Source organism: Melospiza georgiana, chromosome 3, assembly GCF_028018845.1.
Source record: "Melospiza georgiana isolate bMelGeo1 chromosome 3, bMelGeo1.pri, whole genome shotgun sequence".
Classification (NCBI taxonomy): domain Eukaryota; kingdom Metazoa; phylum Chordata; class Aves; order Passeriformes; family Passerellidae; genus Melospiza; species Melospiza georgiana.
This window is the reverse complement of record NC_080432.1, coordinates 36494322-36512565: the sequence shown is the minus strand read 5'-3', so window position 1 is coordinate 36512565 and position 18244 is coordinate 36494322. Positions and strand designations below refer to the sequence as shown.

Sequence of the window (18244 nt, the reverse complement as noted above, 5' to 3'; positions counted from 1 at the left end):
AATTTTTTTCAAATGTGATTCTCATAATGACTAAACTTTCCAGTCTTTTTGTGACTTGATTGGTATTTTAATGTGATATCCCGTTATATTTTTTAGAGCTTTTTACAAATGTTTCTCTATGACTCTGATGATAACTCTGTATTCTACCTGACAGCAGCATGTCCCACCTTTCAAACCAGGGCTGAGTTGAGGATGCTAGAGCTGCTGAAGAGGAAATGCTAATGAATAATTTTTTAATTTATTTTTTTTTATTCTGAGAGAGAGGAAGAAAGGTGTCTGTGCTGATGCCACAGATATGAAGCCTCTTGACTGCTTTCCAGTGTTCTGTAACCTGTGACAGGTAACCCCCAGGTGAAAGGGTGCAGTAAGTGGAACTTGGCACATGCCCAAGGGACATCGCTTTTTGTGGTGACTGCAGCACTAGCTGTGGCTGCTGGTACAGTCCACAGCATCTGCCACTGTGGTGCTCCTGCCTGTGGGAAGAGAAGGGCTCAGGGGCCTGGTTGGCCCCTTGATACATTTTTGTAATGAAATCAGGTTGTTTGCTGCCTTAAGTCTCTTACTGTCCTTACTCCTGGAATTCTTGAGGTCTTTTAATTGTTTCCTGAGACATTTGTTCTCCCTCATTGGTTTGTATTGTTCTTGTCCTTTGACTAATATTTGTCACTTCAGACTTTAAAAGAAGGGCCAAATTCAGGGAACTTGGTGTGAATTACAGCTCTGCTAATAGGTGAAATGGGACATAGCTCCTATACAAATGATGTGCCTATAGATCCAGTAGTACTGTTTTTATGGGAAGATGTGTTCTGAGCATCTTGACTGAGCTTCCTTAACTTGGCAGGCATAAAAGGAGATGCACGTTCCCTCTCTTCCTCTAAATGTTGATGGCCTTTCAGTGTGAAACACCATACAGTGTTTATTTTTATGCCCTTTTAATGTTTTGTGGAGGGTTTGTTTAGTTTCCCTTCATAATTTTTAATAGGAAGTCTTTGAAGTTGGGTCGTGGATGAAAAACCCTGTTGGCAGCCTGACTATTCATTGTTGACTCCTATCTTCTTTAATTGTTCATCTATAAAAATCTGGAAGGGAGTGTGTTCAGAGAAACTGTGAAGCAATGTATATTTCTGGAAAGGGGAAATAAACTTGCAATTATTCTCGCTATTATTTGTCACGTGATGTTGTTCATACTAATGTCTGCAGATGGTTTACACAAAAACTATACACACTGCAAAGGCTCTTCATTGGTAGTATGGCTTTCTGTTATACATTATGCTAGAATGGAAAAGGTTTTTTTCTGCCTGCAGCTATGTATTGCCCTTATTTGCTGTTGCTAGCACAAACTCTCCTTAATATGCATCCAGCAATGGTTAAAATTTTCTCCATCGGTGACTTCACATTTATCCACATCAATGGAGGATTCTTCTCAGGTTAGAAAGGTAAGAACATCAGTGTGCAGGAGTCTTTGGTGGAGAGCAATGCATTTAGAAAATCAGATGTGAAGGAAGCAGAGTTAAGGTTTTGGTTTAATATTTCTATGTTCTTGCTCAAGTTCAGGGTCTGCTTTTATTTTAAAATGTATTTATGAGTGCATTAGCATTTTGTACCTCTGTACATATGTGTGACTGTAGACACAGTGATTGCTTCATATTGTGGAGTAGTAAAACAATCCTATCGTGTGCTTATGTATTTTTTTACTCTTCAGAAACAGTACAGACATCTGTAAAATGTTATTTGAGTTATAGTTTATGCACTAAAAATTATAAAAGGCTGCATCCAATATAAATTTGTCCGTTAAAATCATGCAACACAAAGAAGGAGGAGTGAGAAGGTAGAACAGAAGTTGGAGTTCAGCATTCCTGATGTAAGGTGACTGGTCAGAAATTATTTCAATTGACTGGTTTGATCTTAGCAGACATACTCCAGGTCAGTCGGCCTCGCCTGCATCCCTGGAAAGGTGATGAAACAGCTCATCCTGGATGCCAGCTCTGAGGGTATGAGGGAAAAGAAGGTTATCAGGAGTAGTCAACAGGGATCCACCAAGGAGAAGTAATATCTGATAGCCCTCTGTGATGGAATGTCTGGCTGTGTGGGGAGATGAGGGAAGAGCAGTGCCTACCTGACTTCAGCAAGGCTTTTGACACTGTCTCCCATAACATCCTCATAGGTAAACTCAGGAAGTGTGGGTTAGATCGGTGAGGTGGATTGAGAACTGCCTGACGGGATGGTCCCAGAGTTGTGGACAGTGGTGCGGGGTCTGATTGCAGGCCCATTGCTAGTGGTGTTCCCTAGGGGCCAATACTGGGTCCAGCCCTGTTCAACTTATTTCTCACTGGTCTGGATGAAGGGACAGAATATACTCTCAGCAAGTTTGTTCCTGATGCAGAGCTGGGAGGAATGTCTGATTTGCCAGAAGCCTGGGTAGCTATTCAGCAAGAGCTGGACAGGCTGGAGAGTTGGGTGGAGAGATCTTAATGAAGTTCCACGAAGGCAGGTGCAGGGTGCCAGAGGGAAGAATAGCTCCTTAAACCAGCCCAGGGGGCCCAGCTGCTGGAAAGCAGCTCTGTGGAGAAGGACCTGGGAGTCCTGATGGACAACAAGCTGTCCACATCCAGCAGTGCCCTTAAGGTCCAAGAGGCCAAAGGTGTCCAGGGGAGCATGAGGAGGACCATTGCCAGCAGATCCAGAGAGGTGATCTTACCTCTATTTTGCCCTACTGGGGCCTCATCTGAAGTGCTGTGTCCAATTCTGAGCTCTCTAGTTCAATAAAGGCAAGGAACTACTGGAAAGAGTTTAGTGGAGGGTTGTAGAGGTGATAAGGGGACTGGAGCATCTCTTATGAGGAGAGGCTGTTTAGCCTGGAGAAAACGAGGTTTTATCAATGCATAGAAATACCTTAAGGGCAGGTGTCAAGGGGATGGAACCAGGCTCTTTTCATTGGTGCCCAGCAACAGAGCAAGGGGCAGTGGGCACAAACTGAAACACAGGAAGTTCATCTAAATATGATCTATCCATCCTTACTTTGAGGGTGTCAGAGCACTGGAACAGGCACAGAGAGGTTGTGGAGTCTCCTCTGGAGATATGCTCAGGTGAACGTGCTTTAGAAGGGGTTTGCAGAGACGATCTGCAGAGGTCCCTTCCAACCCCACCCATTCTGTAATTTTTTGAGTCTATGACTTGCCTTGATAGTCAACTGACTAAAACTAGTCATGAGAGCACAGTATATGGCTGACTAAAACTGTTTGAATGTTTATATTTTTTATGGGAAAAGACAGTTTTGAAGAATAAGCTTTTATTGGTTTGGCAGGATGATTTTATCGGAGCACTAGAGGAGAGGCAGGATAATAGGATGAGATGAAGTAATCTAACTGCTCTGAAATAGCCCAGCTGCTACAATTTTGCATCTGATTATGTATTTCAAACGAGAAGATTTTACAGTTTTCTTTGAGGCAATAACATTAAGAGTTTATGGAAAGAGCCAGCACTTACCTTGTCTTTCTCTTACTCTGCAGGTGCTTGGCACGCTGAACTTACTGATCTGAGTAGGATTTGTGCTGTGGTCCATTCATTGAAGATGTGAAACAACATCGAGTCTGAGATTGGAATTACTGACAGACTGGAGGAAATTTCAGTCCTTGTGATGCACATGATGGACATGCTGAATTATAAGTAATTCTAGCTTCTTCTCCCCTCCCCTCCCTTCCCCTCACTCAGCTATCTCAGGGTTCATAGAGATTTCAATGGTTTGTGTGCCTGTAAGTTTGGAACAGAAGTGACCAAAAATGGGGGACCAGCAATTGTATAAAACTAATCATACTGCCAACAACAACGAGAACTTGTACTACGAACAACACCAAATGAACTCCCTTCCATCTCTGAATCATAGCTATGGGACATCTGTTATGGATGCTCCCCAGGCGTCCCCCCTCTCCCCTCCATTTCCCCAAGATTCACGGGACAGTATAGCTTTGCCTGTAGGTTCAAAAAGTCTTGGGTCGATGGATACATCTAGACAAACCAGTTGGACACATTCTGGCTCAGGAAACCACATCCCAGCGAGGAACAGTTTGAATAATCAAAGCTCAATGTGGAGCCCCCTCGGGCAGGGGGAGTCCCATGATGGATACCAATATTCTTACCCGCAACCCAGCGAAAACCGGTCGCAAAAAATTACCAGTGGGGTCCTGCACAAATTGGACTCCTTTACACAAGTATTTGCTAACCAAAATCTGAGAATTCAAGTCAACAACATGGCTCAGGTTCTGCACACCGAGTCTTCGATGGTGGATAATTCCGGTGACAGCGCGCTCCGGCAGCTGCTGTCCCAGAAGCCGGCGGTTGAGCAACAGCCCGTAGCTTCCACCGTACAAAGATACCAACCAGTGCCACAGCAAACGCACCAGAACTTTGCAAGCACACAGCAAAAGCAACAAATGCAAGTCATGCAGCACCAACAGCTGTACTACGACTACCAGCAGCACTTATCACAGATGCAGATGCATTCTGCGTTCCAGCAGGGACAGGCGCACGTTCCGCAGATGCAGTCCCAGCAGCTCCTGCCGCAGCAGATGCAGCACCTGCAGCAGCCTCAGTACTACGGGCAGCCCCAGCAGGGACACCAGCGGCTCTCGATCCAGGAGATGCAGCAGCAGCCCCCGGCTCGGCAGCAGCGGCAGTGTCCCGTGCAGATCGCGCAGTATTACCAAACACAGCCTGTCATGCAGCAGTTGCAGCAGCAGCAGCAGCAGATGCAGTTGCCGCTTCCTCCGTATCACAGGGAGCCCGATCCAAAGACTATGCATGAGCCACACCAGTACTCTCAGGATCCCGGTCATCCTGTGCAGCTTATCCAGCTGGGAGCAGTGCCTCAGTATTGCTTCCAGGATCCCCACGAACAGTACAGGCACTTGTACCCGCAGAGTTTACTGCAGCAGCAGCAGCAAGAGCAGCAGAAGCAGTTCCTGAGCGAGGGCAGAGTGCCATCCCTGAACTCCCACGTCGGCCTCACTCCACCCGAGAGCGCCGAGGATCCCGCACGGCAGGAGATGAATTCTGTAGGTAATGCTGTGCCTCATCGAACTCTTTTGCCTCCCCTGGGAGTTCATCCGAACAACAAAAGCTCTCAGCAAGACTCTCCCAGCACCACGTGGCCTCAGGTAGGTGATGTTTTAGATCCATGCCCAGCCAAATTTTTTTGCAGAAGAGTAGCAAAGTGTGGAAACTAAGCGGTTTCAGCAGAGGCAGGAGGTTAGGATGTGAGATGTGGGCATCTCTGGGATGGGGAACTATTGGGAAACTTCATTACTACACTTCTGTCTGTAGCTCAGGGTTGGCTTTGGGCCAGGCTGGCAGCAGCACAGAACTGTTGCTGCGAGGCTGCTGCTTTCCTTGTGAGAGGCTTTGGGAAGTTCTGCCTCAGTTTCTGGGAAGGAGGGACCCAGTTACAACAAATCCTGCCTGCTCATTTTTCAGCACGGCAGGCTCAGTTGTTCAGGAGCAGTTAGTCAACTCTGTTTCCAAAAGCAGTGCTTCTAGGTCAAAGCAAAGGCTTCAAACAGCAGGTGAGTGAAGAAAACTTGAACTAGCAGTGCTCACAGGGGCAGATTTGATGTCTGGCTCTCAACTCAGAGGCTTTTTAATAGTAGTAAAACAGTATGTAAAATGCAGACTTAATGCTGTGAGTACCTTCATTTACACAATATTTCCTGAAAAATTATTTTCTCAACTTTTTCCTCTCTTTTGCATTGTCCTGTTTTGGAAGCAGGTGCAACTTTCAGATGGCAGACTGCAGCCACTGTCCCCAGAACAAAGGTATTTTTAAAAGATTCTATCTTTCTAATAAAATATGAAAAATGCAAAGGAGATCTGTATTTAGAGGGAAAAGCATACAGTCTGGGTGTGTAATAATTATTGCTCTTCTAGAAGCACCTTTAGTTTTGTGCTTTCTGATTCTTAAGTTTGCATGATTTTCAGCATCCCACCCATAGCAATAGACTCAAATAAATACTTCTTTATATTAATTAAAAAAAAAAAAAAGGAAGGAAACCAAAGAAAAAAGAGAAGCAGGGAGCTCCAGTGCTCCAGTGTTGCATTTATAAGAAAAGGGATGCTGTCTGGTCTGGATTTGTATCTTTGGCAGCAGAGATCTTCTGTTTGTTTCTTAAGGTCACACCTCTGAAGGGCCAAGGTGCCCGTCAGAGTGGTTGCCTACCATAAATTAGAGGCATTGTGCCCAAGTACTTGGTGTTAATTGCTGTCACAAGTGGGGAAATGCAGGTGTCTCATGGTAGACCTCATGGGTCTCAGATTTTCTATATTGATGAGCATGTCCTGTTCAAAACCTCCCTTTTCCCCATCTTGGGAGCAGCTGATCTAGGTTATTGGCCACGTATTCCACAGCAGTCACCACATACTTACTTGTGACTTCATTACCATCTAACTGTAAAATTTTATACTTCCTTGATTAAAAAAACTCCCTCTGCAACAAAGGGAACATGCCAAACTAATATTTTTTCTTCTGTTCCATGCTTTCAAAAAATGAAAATAAAAATAGTGGCCAGAACAGAGAAACACTTCCTGAGAGAGCTGATGCGAAGAACAAGCTAATGTGTTCAATATGCTTGAAGGAATTTAAGAGTTTGCCTGCTCTAAATGGTCACATGAGGTCACATGGAGGAGTAAGAGCATCTCCTAACTTCAAACAGGTAGCAGTCCATTTGACTTCAGTGTTTGGCACAGTCCTTTTGTGTTGATGTTTGCTTGCTTTGCCATGCTTTGCTTTGCTGTCAAAACTTGTTCTTCTCAGCACTGTTTTGTTATGTCATACCCCATGGAAGTAGAAATGCACATAATTCTGTTAGTTTGTAGGCCAGAAGTCTTGTTTTGAGGACAGAGGCAGTGGTGGAGGACAGATCAGTGTTTGTCCTTCTCTGTTTCTCTGCACGTTACAGAACACCCTACCAAGTCATGTCAGGAATGTCTAATTTTTTTCCTCCTCATGTTTGTTTATTATATTAGAAATACCAGGAACATCAAGTCTTCCTTATTTTCATTTTAACTACTAGGATGACTAAGGAATATTTATTGGAAGCCTTCCCAGGCTTTAACTGGAGGAGCAGAATTGTTGAATCTTTGACAGCTTTCTTCCAAAGTGTTTTAGTTGTAATAGGTATCAACAAATACCAAACCAAAAATGTGTTTGAGTTGTTCTGCATAAAAATAACTTGCCCTGTCAGTCAGTCTTTATTCTGATTTTTTAGAAATTCTGTCCTAACAGGGAAAACCGTAGGAGGGTAAAAAGCTACCAGAGTTCCAGAGTTCATGCTTTTGTTTTTAGTTGGGTGATGGAGAATTCTGTGTTTTTAGTGATAAAAAGAGACATGGTTGTCTCCCCTCCTGCAAGTTACCTCGCAAAGATGCTGCAGGTGATTATGTCACCAGGACTGAAGCCTGTGTAGGAGTCACAAGTGACCTGCTGACTTCATTTGAGGCAAAGCAGAAGTCCCAGGAAGGAACACTGTTGTGTGTTTGTAACCCTGGCCACTTCTTTTCAGCCACGGTGCACACCTTGCGTGGTGCATCGATCAGAGCAGCGCTCCCTCACTGGGCTGAAAGCCTTTAATTGTCTGTGCAGGATGAAGGAGAGAAACCACCCCAGCAGCCGCTGTCTAAAGAGGTGGATGGCCTCGCGCCCATCGTCATGCCAGTGTCTGTCCCTGTAAAGCTTCTGTCACCTGAGCCCAGCACACAGCCCTCTGCCAGCAGTGCCACAGTCACAGACAAGCCTGCCAACTCTGTGTCAGATGACGAGATGCCCGTTCTCGTGAAGATGACTTACTCTCCACCGTGCAGTCCAAAAGTGGCCAACCCCTGCTCATCCTCTGTGAGTGCTGTGTTTCTTGCCACTAACTGTCCTGTGCTTGTTAAATCCCTTTGCTTTCAGTGCTGCTACTTTCTAAAACATCTGTATTTTAAAATATTGTCTGGAATCTTTATGATTCCTAATAAATAAAAAAAGTCCTTAGCATCAGAGCATTTCTTCTTCAATCATCTAAAAATATTAATTTTCCCTTGCTGAGGAATCAAGACCTCAGTTGAAACAAATAATTTGAAATTGGAATGTGATATTCTTTCATCCCACTAGAACAAAGGGATTTACTATCTTTTTACTGGTTTTGTTTTTTCCTTTTCAGGCTGCTTCATTGTTACATTATTGCTTAAAACCGGCAGTTTTATTTCTTCCTGTTTTCTGAAGTCAGATATATGTGCTTCTCATTTCAGCCAAAGAGATTGCAGTGCTTAGAGTGTGTGCTCTAAGCTATATGAAACTCGGAGTTCTGCAGTGAAGTAATTTTTCCCTTTCTCCCTGCATGCATCAGCTCTAAGGGTTAATCACTGGGATTTCTGATACAGGAAAAAGAGCTCTGCTTAGTGCTTACATTTCGCTTATAAAACTGAAATGGTCAGGCAGCACCAGGAATTGATGAGTGCTTGAATGAGATGTGAGAATGCTCATTATTATTTTCCTGAAGGAGTCCTGGAGCAAGCAATATTTATTTCGTGTTCCGGTGTAGAAATAGATTCTGCTCATTCCTTCAAATCCATTTTGGCAGACTACGCCATGATAAGGGATTACTGGGGAGTATAAGTACTGTATGGTATTATCTGTACAATGCAGAGAAATATCCTTGTGATATTTTTGATTTTCCTTCTCCGTGTGAGGCTGATGGACAAATGAGGAATCAGCGTTATACCAGCATGGGTGACTCCTTGCAATATTCACTCCTGACTCTTCATTCAGACATATCCACTAATTTTAAATATATATAATATATACGTGTATATATAAAATCTTTCCTCTCTTCCTTTAAGACAGAGGTTTTACATATAAACTTCCACTTTACTGTGAAAGCTGTCATTTCGCAATATTTAGTAAGTCAGCCGTAGAATTCTTCATTTCTATTTCTAGTTCCTCTAAAGAATAGGGACAGTCTTTTTTGAATCCTCAAGTTCTGAGTGGGAGATCTTCTCTAGAGACACCAGAGTAGGTGGCTTGGACTTGTGTATTTCTGCAACATATATAAAGTGACTGTGATTAAATCTGCCAGTGTTTGGCAAAATGCACATTCATTCCTTCAAAATTATGTTTGTGGTCTTTGTTATTGCCCAAGCAAACCAAACTCACACAGTTCCCTCTCTGGACGCTATCTTTTATATAAGCAGCAGCATTGGAAACATTAAAAGATCAAAAGATCCACAGTTTCCTCCTCATCTGTAAAGAGATTGTGCCATTGGAGAGGGATTTTTTTTAATACCGAAGAACTGAAGCTGTGTTGCATTTATTGATACTGTGCTTTGAGCTGTCCAGAAAAGCTCCCACAAAACTCAAGGAATCAGTAAAATGAAACAGTGAAAAGGAACTAAACATTCAGCAAGGCCACAGGATGGTGAGCTGAGGCTAGCAGTCAAGTGACATCCATCAGGATCTGTCCAGAGTGGATCTATCAAGGTGCAGCAGCAGGGCCCAAAAGTATGCATTACGTCTTGGATAATGGGAATCAGTTCCTAGAACTTCAGAAAGGTAGGGTGGTTCTTTAGGAGTGCTAGTGCACTGAGAGCCCATGGGCACCACCATCTCCTTTACTGCTCAGTGTGGCCTTTTCTGAAAGCAGTGTTGGCATGGGTATGCTCTAGGTGAAGCAGTGTAGGAGATGGAGGTGCTTAAGATTTCTAGACATGGCCTGCTGGGTCTCTTTTTTAGGTTTTGTGTTGTTTGGATTTTTTCCCTTGAGTTTAGGGTTTTTCCCCCTTTCTCCTGGATGAACACTAAATGTTCACCATCTTGATGGACTTTATCTGTCATTACGGGTAGCTTTCACTGTTCTGAATGTCCATTATCAAAAAAAAATCCTCTGCAAAGCTGCATTTTCTTCCCTGCAGAAGCAAAACCCTTCCAAAACTAAATTTTTTTTACAGGGAAAAAAATGTCAACAGCTGTTGGAGAGGATGCAGCCATGATCTAACAAAGAGGACAGGACCTCTGTAATCAAAAACATTTCCTCAAGCTGGAACTTATTAACATAAAGGATAAAGGGTGACAGTGCTAATGCTTGTTTAACATGATTTTTATTGGGTGAATGTGATTCTCAAGAACCAGCCATGGTATAAAGATGTATGTTGTCTAAACATACATTGTAGTAATTTGCTTTATGTAGTATTATAATGTACGAGATGATGCAGACATTCTGGAGTAACCCTGTCAGAATTTTCTTCTGCTTCCCAAATTTATTCCAAAGATGGCCTACAGCCTAAGTACCGAAAAGCAGTACATTTAATAATACTGTGTTCATCTACCAACCTCTGTGTGTTCTTAAAGCACAACCTGAGGACCTTTTTCTTCCTACCTCATTCCCACCCCCCCAAGAAATCCAGATTCCAGGTTTGCATAAATTCTGTGCCTTCTGCTTCTGTATACTCTAGAGATTTGTTATTAAATTATTTTTAACGTTCAAATTCTAAAAGTCTGGGCATGTTAACAGTGTGTGAAATTCCCAATGGTCATCTACTACCCTTTTTTCTCCAAGGAAGGAGGAGAGAGTTAAGTTCAAGATTTGTTGCAGCTGGACTGTAATCTAGCTGATGGGAATGTAGTGATAAGAGGCAAAGAATTTGAATTTATTACATTTTTCTTCCTTTCCTGCTGCTGAGTACTGCAGTAATTTCACTGAGCTCATGTGTCCTTTCTGGTCTCACTAATAAATGCATTAGAAAACCTCTCATATAAAGTTTCTAGTAAACTGTGCCTGGATAATGAAGTATCTCCCAGCAGCCTGTGTGCGTGTTCAGTGCAAATAGAAGTGCCCAGAGTGTCTGGGTAGCAAGGAAGAAGGGTGTGGGAGACTTGTGGTCTGGGAGAGAAGTTCTCTGCATTTTCATAAGTTGACAGCAGCCTCTCCATGTCTGCCTCTGTGGCTCAGCCCTACCTTGACCCAGAGGGCTTGCTGATGGAGGTGAAGGGTAATTTGTCCTGGTTTTTCTCACTCTCTTGAGGTTTCTCTGTAGTGCCAGGTACTGTACTGCCTGGGGTTATTATAATGGTACCCAAAAAACTGCCTGGTGGTGACAGCTTTTCTGTGGCCATTGCCCAGAGCTGTAGAGGATTGTGTGCAAACCACACTGAAGCATGCCTGAATGATAAGATTCTCTGTGCTTTCATTTAGGAAACTGGCAAAAAACCTCATCCGTGTGCTGTAAAATCGGAAGAAAACTTCAAACCGTTGCAGGACAAGAAGAAGTATCGGCACAGACCCGAACCTCTCTTCATACCTCCTCCTTCCTTCAACCTCAGCATGTCCCACTCGGGTGCCACTCTGTACCAGAGCCAGCTGCGCTCTCCGCGCGTCCTGGGGGATCACCTGCTGGACCGCGCGCACGAGCTGCCCCCCTACACTCCTCCGCCGATGCTCAGCCCCGTCCGGCAAGGCTCCGGCCTCTTCAGCAGTGTTCTCACTTCCCACAGCACGTCCCACGCTCAGCTGCCCCTTACTCCACTGACACCCACTCCTCGGGTGCTCCTGTGCCGGTCTAGTAAGTATTGCATTGAGGGACCACTGTCCTCTCTGCTCCTGTCACCACTGATGGGTTTGCGTGTGCTCACAGGCATGGCCGGTTCTGTTACTTCACAGGAAAAGTACCTTTTAGTGGCAGTTCTGCCTTGCATTTTGCAAAGTTAAGGCATAAAGGGAATAGAGGAGCCTAATCTGCCAGTGAGGCTGTGATCATTCCATGTGGTCTGCCTCAAGAAAGATCACCTTGATTCTCTGGGCCTTACACTTTGGGCCTTCTGAAGTGGAAGAAAAAGACCTAGTTTGAGACATGGGGTTCATGTTAAGTATCTGTTGTTCAATACTTTGCAAGAAAAGGTGTGTAATCACTCAGAATCAGGACAGTAGGAACCTCTGCAAGGTCAGACATTTCTATTACCTATAATAATTTAGGCTGTTTCTAAGTATCAATAAAGGGCCATTTTTGGATCATAGACTGGAGTAATGTTGGTGTTAGTAGGGAGGTGGCAGTGCAGCCTGGGAGGGTCACCAGCAGCAAAACAGCAATACTCAAATTCCAATCTCTGTTTCAGATAGTATTGATGGAAGTGTCATTCCAGTGACGCCTGGGCCTGGAGAACAGACTGTTGAACCGTAAGAAAAACAATATTTTTTGTTGTCGCTTTTATAGATTAGCTCCAACCTAGAGCCTGTGGCCTGAAGTGTTTTGAACCAGGCAGGAAGTATTCAACTGCCTGAAATCATGTTGGGCTGGATGCATTTAATGTTTCTGTGGATGGTGGCTAAGGAAATTTGGAGCAAAGTGGCTGTGGAAAATTTAGGTGTCATGGCTGAAAGTAAGTGATGGCTGGGAAGAGTATTGTGAGGAAAATGTGCCAATCCAGCACTCTTGCTTTTGTAGATATATATATATATATATATATATATATATATAAAATAAGAGTGGAGCTTTGGTGTGGTGGTGTTACCTGGTAGGTTCCCCCATGGCAAAGTACAAACAGGATTGTCCCTCAGCAATAATGGCTCTTTTTGCTCTCTGCTGAAGAGCACCATTCTCTGTGGAACAGAAATTTGCTGTTTCTGATGTCTAGCCTCTTTGCTAGCCATGCATATAAATTAGCTTGGGTTGTCCCTAAGGTATGATGTCTCAGTATGGCTCAAATTGCATATTGAAATTTTTGTTTTTCCCCAAGAGATCAGTTCTCTCTAGTATTCAAAATACTTATCCCACTGGGATAAAGCATTGCGTAAAACAATCTGACACCATTTCCTGCCACTTCAGTGCAATAAAAATTTTGTTGGAAATAAAGTGAACGCTAATCTGACTTTTGTATTTTCTACACATTGTGTAGTTGAATACTTATTTATTTATTCTTCTTTATAGGCGAATCAATATTGGGTCCAGGTTCCAGGCTGACATTCCTGAACTGCAGGACAGATTGCTAATGGAGAAGGATGTGCACAAGGCTACTTTGGTTTGGAAACCATGGCCAGAACTGGAGAACAAAGTCTTCCAACAAAGAGGTATAATGACTTGCCATTTTGGAAGTTCCTATGTCAGCCTGTGCCTGTTGAAGAAATACACATTGATTTCTTGTGTCTGTATTGAACAAAATGTTCAAGAGACTATTAATTGCTGAGAGTGCAGAGCAAGAGACTAGAACTACATGGTATAGGTTCAGAGCAGCAGCATTATATGGTGGCATTTAAAGGGAAGTCTGGATGAATGGTTTTCTGGCAGCCAAGGGGGAAAGGTTACTGCTGGGAAGTTGGGTACTGAACTGCCTGGTAAAGGCAGCTGAGAGGCAGCTGATGCATCCTGGGCCTGTCCTGTGACCATAGTGACAGGAAATGTGGCAGGCTTGGTGGGTTCTACCAGTCCTGAGCAGAATTTTTCCCTGTTTCTAACGTGGTTCATTCTGTTTCTCCACCCTGGCTGGAGCCTCCTTGGCACACCAATGTCACTGGTATGTGCAAGTCACTGCTTCACAGGCAGATCTCTGGCTCTGGAGTAGCCTGTCCCACCCTAATGCTGGGCTCTGTTACATCCTCTCCTCAGTGATCCTACAACAAGTAGATGAGATGTTGAGGAGAAAAAGTGTGAAAGAATCTGCTGCCCTGAGCTATGTAGTCTTTGAGGGACATTACAGAATCCTTGGCTCCATATGTTTGACTGACAGGCTACTGTATTAGCAGTAAAATGTTGACTTGTTTCTGACAGTGGAAGACCTTTTAAATATGAGCTGTTCCAGTGTGTTACCTGGTGGAGGAACTAACTCAGAATACGCTTTGCACTCTCTCTTTGAAGCAAAAGGAGATATTATGGTAAGATAAAAAAGCTGAAAGGGGAGATATGATCCTCTTCTGCAGATAAATTAGCATGCTTTATTAAATGGATTTAGATATGGTTATATAAAAAAGATTTCTGATTGATTTGAAATGATGCTTTAAACGTCCTGTAACATTTTTGGGGAATGACTTTTCCCTTTATTCTCTAATAAATTTAAATTTCAAAGCAGTGCCTCTCTGAAGGCTTACTGTATATTTCATATAGATAAGATTACTTAGTTTATAGCCTTTGGGCTTTGAATGTCTCCCAGTGCTTGCTCCAGCCCTGATATTTCACAAGCTTTATATTTGGTCACAGAGAGCTTAGTCCTCTTCTAGCCCTTATAAAAAACCCCTTTTTGGAGCACCAATCACATCTACTTACTTGTTCAGAACTGTGAGGTAATTGAACACAGTTCTTATATAAATAATGCATTTCAAATATTTGCATTAGTTTAGTGATGGGAATGTTATTAACTAAGGCAAAACATCCATTTTCCCCAGTGTTAGGGAAAGGCAAGGCCTCTTGCACCAGTTCCTGGAAAATCAATATAAAACCAAATGCAACAAAACATGGGGCTGGAATGAGTCTCACTGGATTGGCTAATGGTTTTAGCTTGTGTCCCAGTTTCCTTGGGCTCTGTTAGCTTTATCTGAGAAGTCTGAGAATGTCAGGATGTGGAATTTGCTTTACAGAGAGTATGCATTTTCAGGGGAAAAAATTTAGGAATCCATAAATCCTCTGTTTTCCTGATCTGAAGGACAATTAGCTATATTTGCAGTCATTCTTGACAGATGTTGACTTACACAGATATTCTAAAATATTTTATGCTATAAATATTAATGTTGTCAAACAAACCATTCAATATTAGTATTAATTAACACTATCAACTCAAACACTATAGATGTATTTGTTTGTGGCAAGCAGAAGGGAGGGAAAGAGCTGGAAGTTGCTAAGTAATAGTCACATTTGTGCTCATTAAGGTAGGACAGGTGCACATTAGGTGCTCTTCTGTGAGGTACAGTGTTAATGGGCCTTGGAGTAATTTGATGTGATTTTATAGGACAGAAAAGAGAAAAGAGAGAAAATTAATTCATATCCTCATACCAAATAGTTTTCTAAATGCATTTTTATGCCACAGCTGATTGCTTTCCCTAATTCTGTTTTTCCCTGCTTTTTCATTTAGGTTGCTCTTGAAAAGCTGCTGTTGAGAAAGCCAGTGAGGTTGAAGTGTCATCCTTTGTCAAATTACCACTATGCTGGTAGGTTTCCTTGAGATCTTTTTATCTATTCGATCTTTTTATCTATTCCACAGTCCAAGCCTGGCATCCCAGCCTGGAGCATGGGATCACCTTGCACTCTCTGCTGTCTGCTGCAGGGATGGCAGCATTTAATAGAGATGATGTGGGCAGTGCCAAGGGTACTCCCAGAGCTGTTTGTTGCAAGTTCAGCAGTTTTATACATGACTGACAATGTACAGAAGCTTTGCATCCATGTTGCTGTGGAGGATTCTACGGATTTAAAACTGCCTCAAGTGATTATTTTTCTCTTTTAAACTGAAATTTAACAATTTCATCTCCTTTTAAAACTGCTTCTATTTGTAATTTATAATTTAGTGTCACTAGTGTCTTAATTTTCTGGTACATAAGTAATCTACCATCCTGCCTGCTTCTTCCAAGGTGATAGTGCACAATAAATGAATATGATAATCACGAGCATCCTTTCAAAGAGGCAGTGCTGTAACTCTCACTAGGATCTTAGTGCTGCTTACAGAGCCTCTGTGTGGGGATCTAGTCAAAAAAGTCTGGGTTGGTGTGAAATACAAATGTGGTGTTAAGCCTTTGTGTTAAGCCTAAACAGTTGTGTCACCTGAGCAGAGATGGCAAATGTCTCACCTCTGCAGCCCCCCATGCTATTGCTTAATGCTTTGTAGTGGCTAACAGCTGCTGAGACACAGAATAGGGTTTTGCAGAGGGCATTTAGAACTTCATCTGCAGTTCAGGCTCAATAGGAAACAAGTCAAGAGTCTCCTGGTGGTCAGTCAGTCACAGTGTCCAAGGTCATGTACTCAATTTTCAGTTAACAGTCACTGTGCAAGGTAATTATAGAAGCAGTCCACTTCCTGGCTGTAGCAGCCCACTGGAAAGACTTCCAAGTAACAAGAAGTCTTTGTAAAGCAACTCCTTAACCCCTTGGCCTGAGAACAAGAACAGAAACATGTTTGATAGTAGCTAATAATGACAATGAAGAAATGTTAACGTCAGGTTTTTGGTTTTGTGTGAGGGAGGTGCTTGGTGCCTGTCGTAGCAGCTGTGTTGCACTCCAAAGGATGAACATGGGAGTGGATGGGGAAGGAGGACATCAGCCAGGAACTTTGATCAGGGTCTCTTGCCTGAAGAGATAACACCAAATATGTGTGAGACAGTTCAAGGGCATGAGAGCAGGAAGATGAGGAGATATCCCACAGCCTCTTCATCAGTAAACAATCTAATTCGCAGAGCAGATAAGAAATTTCTGCCTGTGTGGCAGAGGAAGAACAGTCTTTACTAAAGCAACTTCACAGTAGTTTCAAAAAGAATTCATTGGGATTCAGGGAGGAGCCAAAAGACTGTTTTGTTTGATCTCTCACATGAAATGATGCTAATCCTTGGTAAAAAGCATTGAGACCTGTGGACACCTTTGAATCCCTGTTTCTTAAGCAGGAAAGCAAGTTTGATTGTGCTTATCGCAGCATGAAATAAAATCTCACCTGGATCAGTCTGGATCTAAGTGCCATAAAATAACAAGACAAAGCACTGCTTTCTAATGCTTTTGCATGCAACATGTGATTGCAGCTTATATTGACAGCATTGCTCTAGCACTGTGCAGCAGCTCTTGAGTAACAGTTTATTTCTGATTGATAATCAGCCACTCGAGGCATATGAGAATTTTTCACAATCTAGTCCATGAATAGCTTTAATATGATTTCAAGTGGCATCAGTTTGGGATAACTTCATGTTTTCTGCTCCATACTCAGAAATCAAGGCTCTCAGGCTTACTGCATTTAAAGGTGGAATACATTGGAACAAAGCATGCCACTTACTCATGAGAATTAACTCATTAGCATACCACAAAAACCAGATACCCAAACTCACCCTTAGCATTGCCTTTGAATGAGGGTACAGGCAAATAGCTCACCTTTGAAACTTGTTGGCTTGTGAGGGAAGCCACTTGTAACACTTGAGGATTTTCTGGTGTGTGCCAAGAGAGCTGGACATGCTGACCCAGGGCTCCTTGGAAGAACACCCCAATCTCTGTCCTAGCACTTTGCCATCCGTCAGGATGGTATTTAGGAAGAGAGAGGGAGCACATACCTGATACAAGAGGGGCACTGTTGCAAACACTTGAACTGTTCTCCTTTGAACAGTGGCGTTTCTCAGGTCTCAAGTTCTGCAGTGAGAACTGCAGGAGAGATGGTCTCTGACATAGGGCACTTCAGGCAGTCTGGAAGCTTCTTGTATGTGCTGTGACAGGGCTGTGGGTCAGACCCAGCAGAGGTTGTGCGTAGTGGATTTCAGCTGCCTGTCCATGGGGCTCCCTGGGTGTGCATTTAGCCTATAGCCCCCTTGAAACCCACAAGCTGGGCCCAAAGCACACAAATGAGTAGAAGATATTTAATGTTAGTTAAATATGTCAGTTTAATGTCAGTGCAAACACAGTATGGCAGGTAAAACAAAATGTAGAAGAAATACCTGAACATAAAGAGCAGCTTTAAAATTTGATCTGTATTCTAAAGCCCCAAATTCTTTTTGCTGCATTGCAGATCTCTCTCTATGCACGTTCTCTATATCTCCCTCAAGCTAACAAGAGCAAAAGTGGTTTCCCAGCAACCAGAGTTAAAAACAGCTTTTCTTCTGTTTCTTTTCCTACACAGGATTTATTCTATTAATTAGGTTACTTCCAATTAACCCGCATAATCTTATAAGGGTCTCTGCTAATACCACAGCTATTGGGGAAAGTATGCAAGGCCCAAATATTCCATAGGTGTACAACAAAATTAGTTCATGGAAGTGATTCCATGTTATTATTTTTATTGTGTTGTTTTTTTCAGAGAGTGGGGTAGAAGCAAGAGAGCAGAATGACTAGAAAATAAGAAAATCTCTTCTGTGTTGTCATGCTTTTTAAAGTTATCTTTTGGCATAATAGAGTAGCCTCCTGGACTGAACGAGTGCATTTACCCCTGCACAAAGGGAGGGTAAATGCTCATGACTGACAGCTTGTGTAAGAAGGGATTGATGCTGGTTCAGGGTGGGAAGAGATGGAAGACAGTGTGTCAGCAGAAAGATCTCTGGGTGATAACAGAATAAGTAAAACT

At 42.9% G+C, this 18244-nt stretch overlaps 1 protein-coding gene across 7 annotated transcripts in view; it reads left to right on the top strand.

The window, feature by feature from the left end:
* Positions 1 to 18244, top strand: part of TRERF1 (transcriptional regulating factor 1) — a 97572-nt gene that overhangs the window by 73872 nt on the left and 5456 nt on the right. For 4 of the 7 annotated variants that reach the window (XM_058019933.1, XM_058019932.1, XM_058019935.1 and 1 more), the window contains 9 exons: positions 3510 to 5153; positions 5759 to 5808; positions 6551 to 6701; positions 7631 to 7879; positions 11217 to 11583; positions 12134 to 12194; positions 12946 to 13085; positions 13783 to 13886; positions 15077 to 15152. In XM_058019933.1, the coding sequence (XP_057875916.1) occupies positions 3780 to 5153; positions 5759 to 5808; positions 6551 to 6701; positions 7631 to 7879; positions 11217 to 11583; positions 12134 to 12194; positions 12946 to 13085; positions 13783 to 13886; positions 15077 to 15152 (2572 nt within the window). In that variant the 5' untranslated portion in view covers positions 3510 to 3779. The remainder of the gene's footprint in view (positions 1 to 3509; positions 5154 to 5758; positions 5809 to 6550; positions 6702 to 7630; positions 7880 to 11216; positions 11584 to 12133; positions 12195 to 12945; positions 13086 to 13782; positions 13887 to 15076; positions 15153 to 18244) is intronic. The other 3 variants (XM_058019936.1, XM_058019938.1, XM_058019937.1) reach the window with 3 other exon arrangements.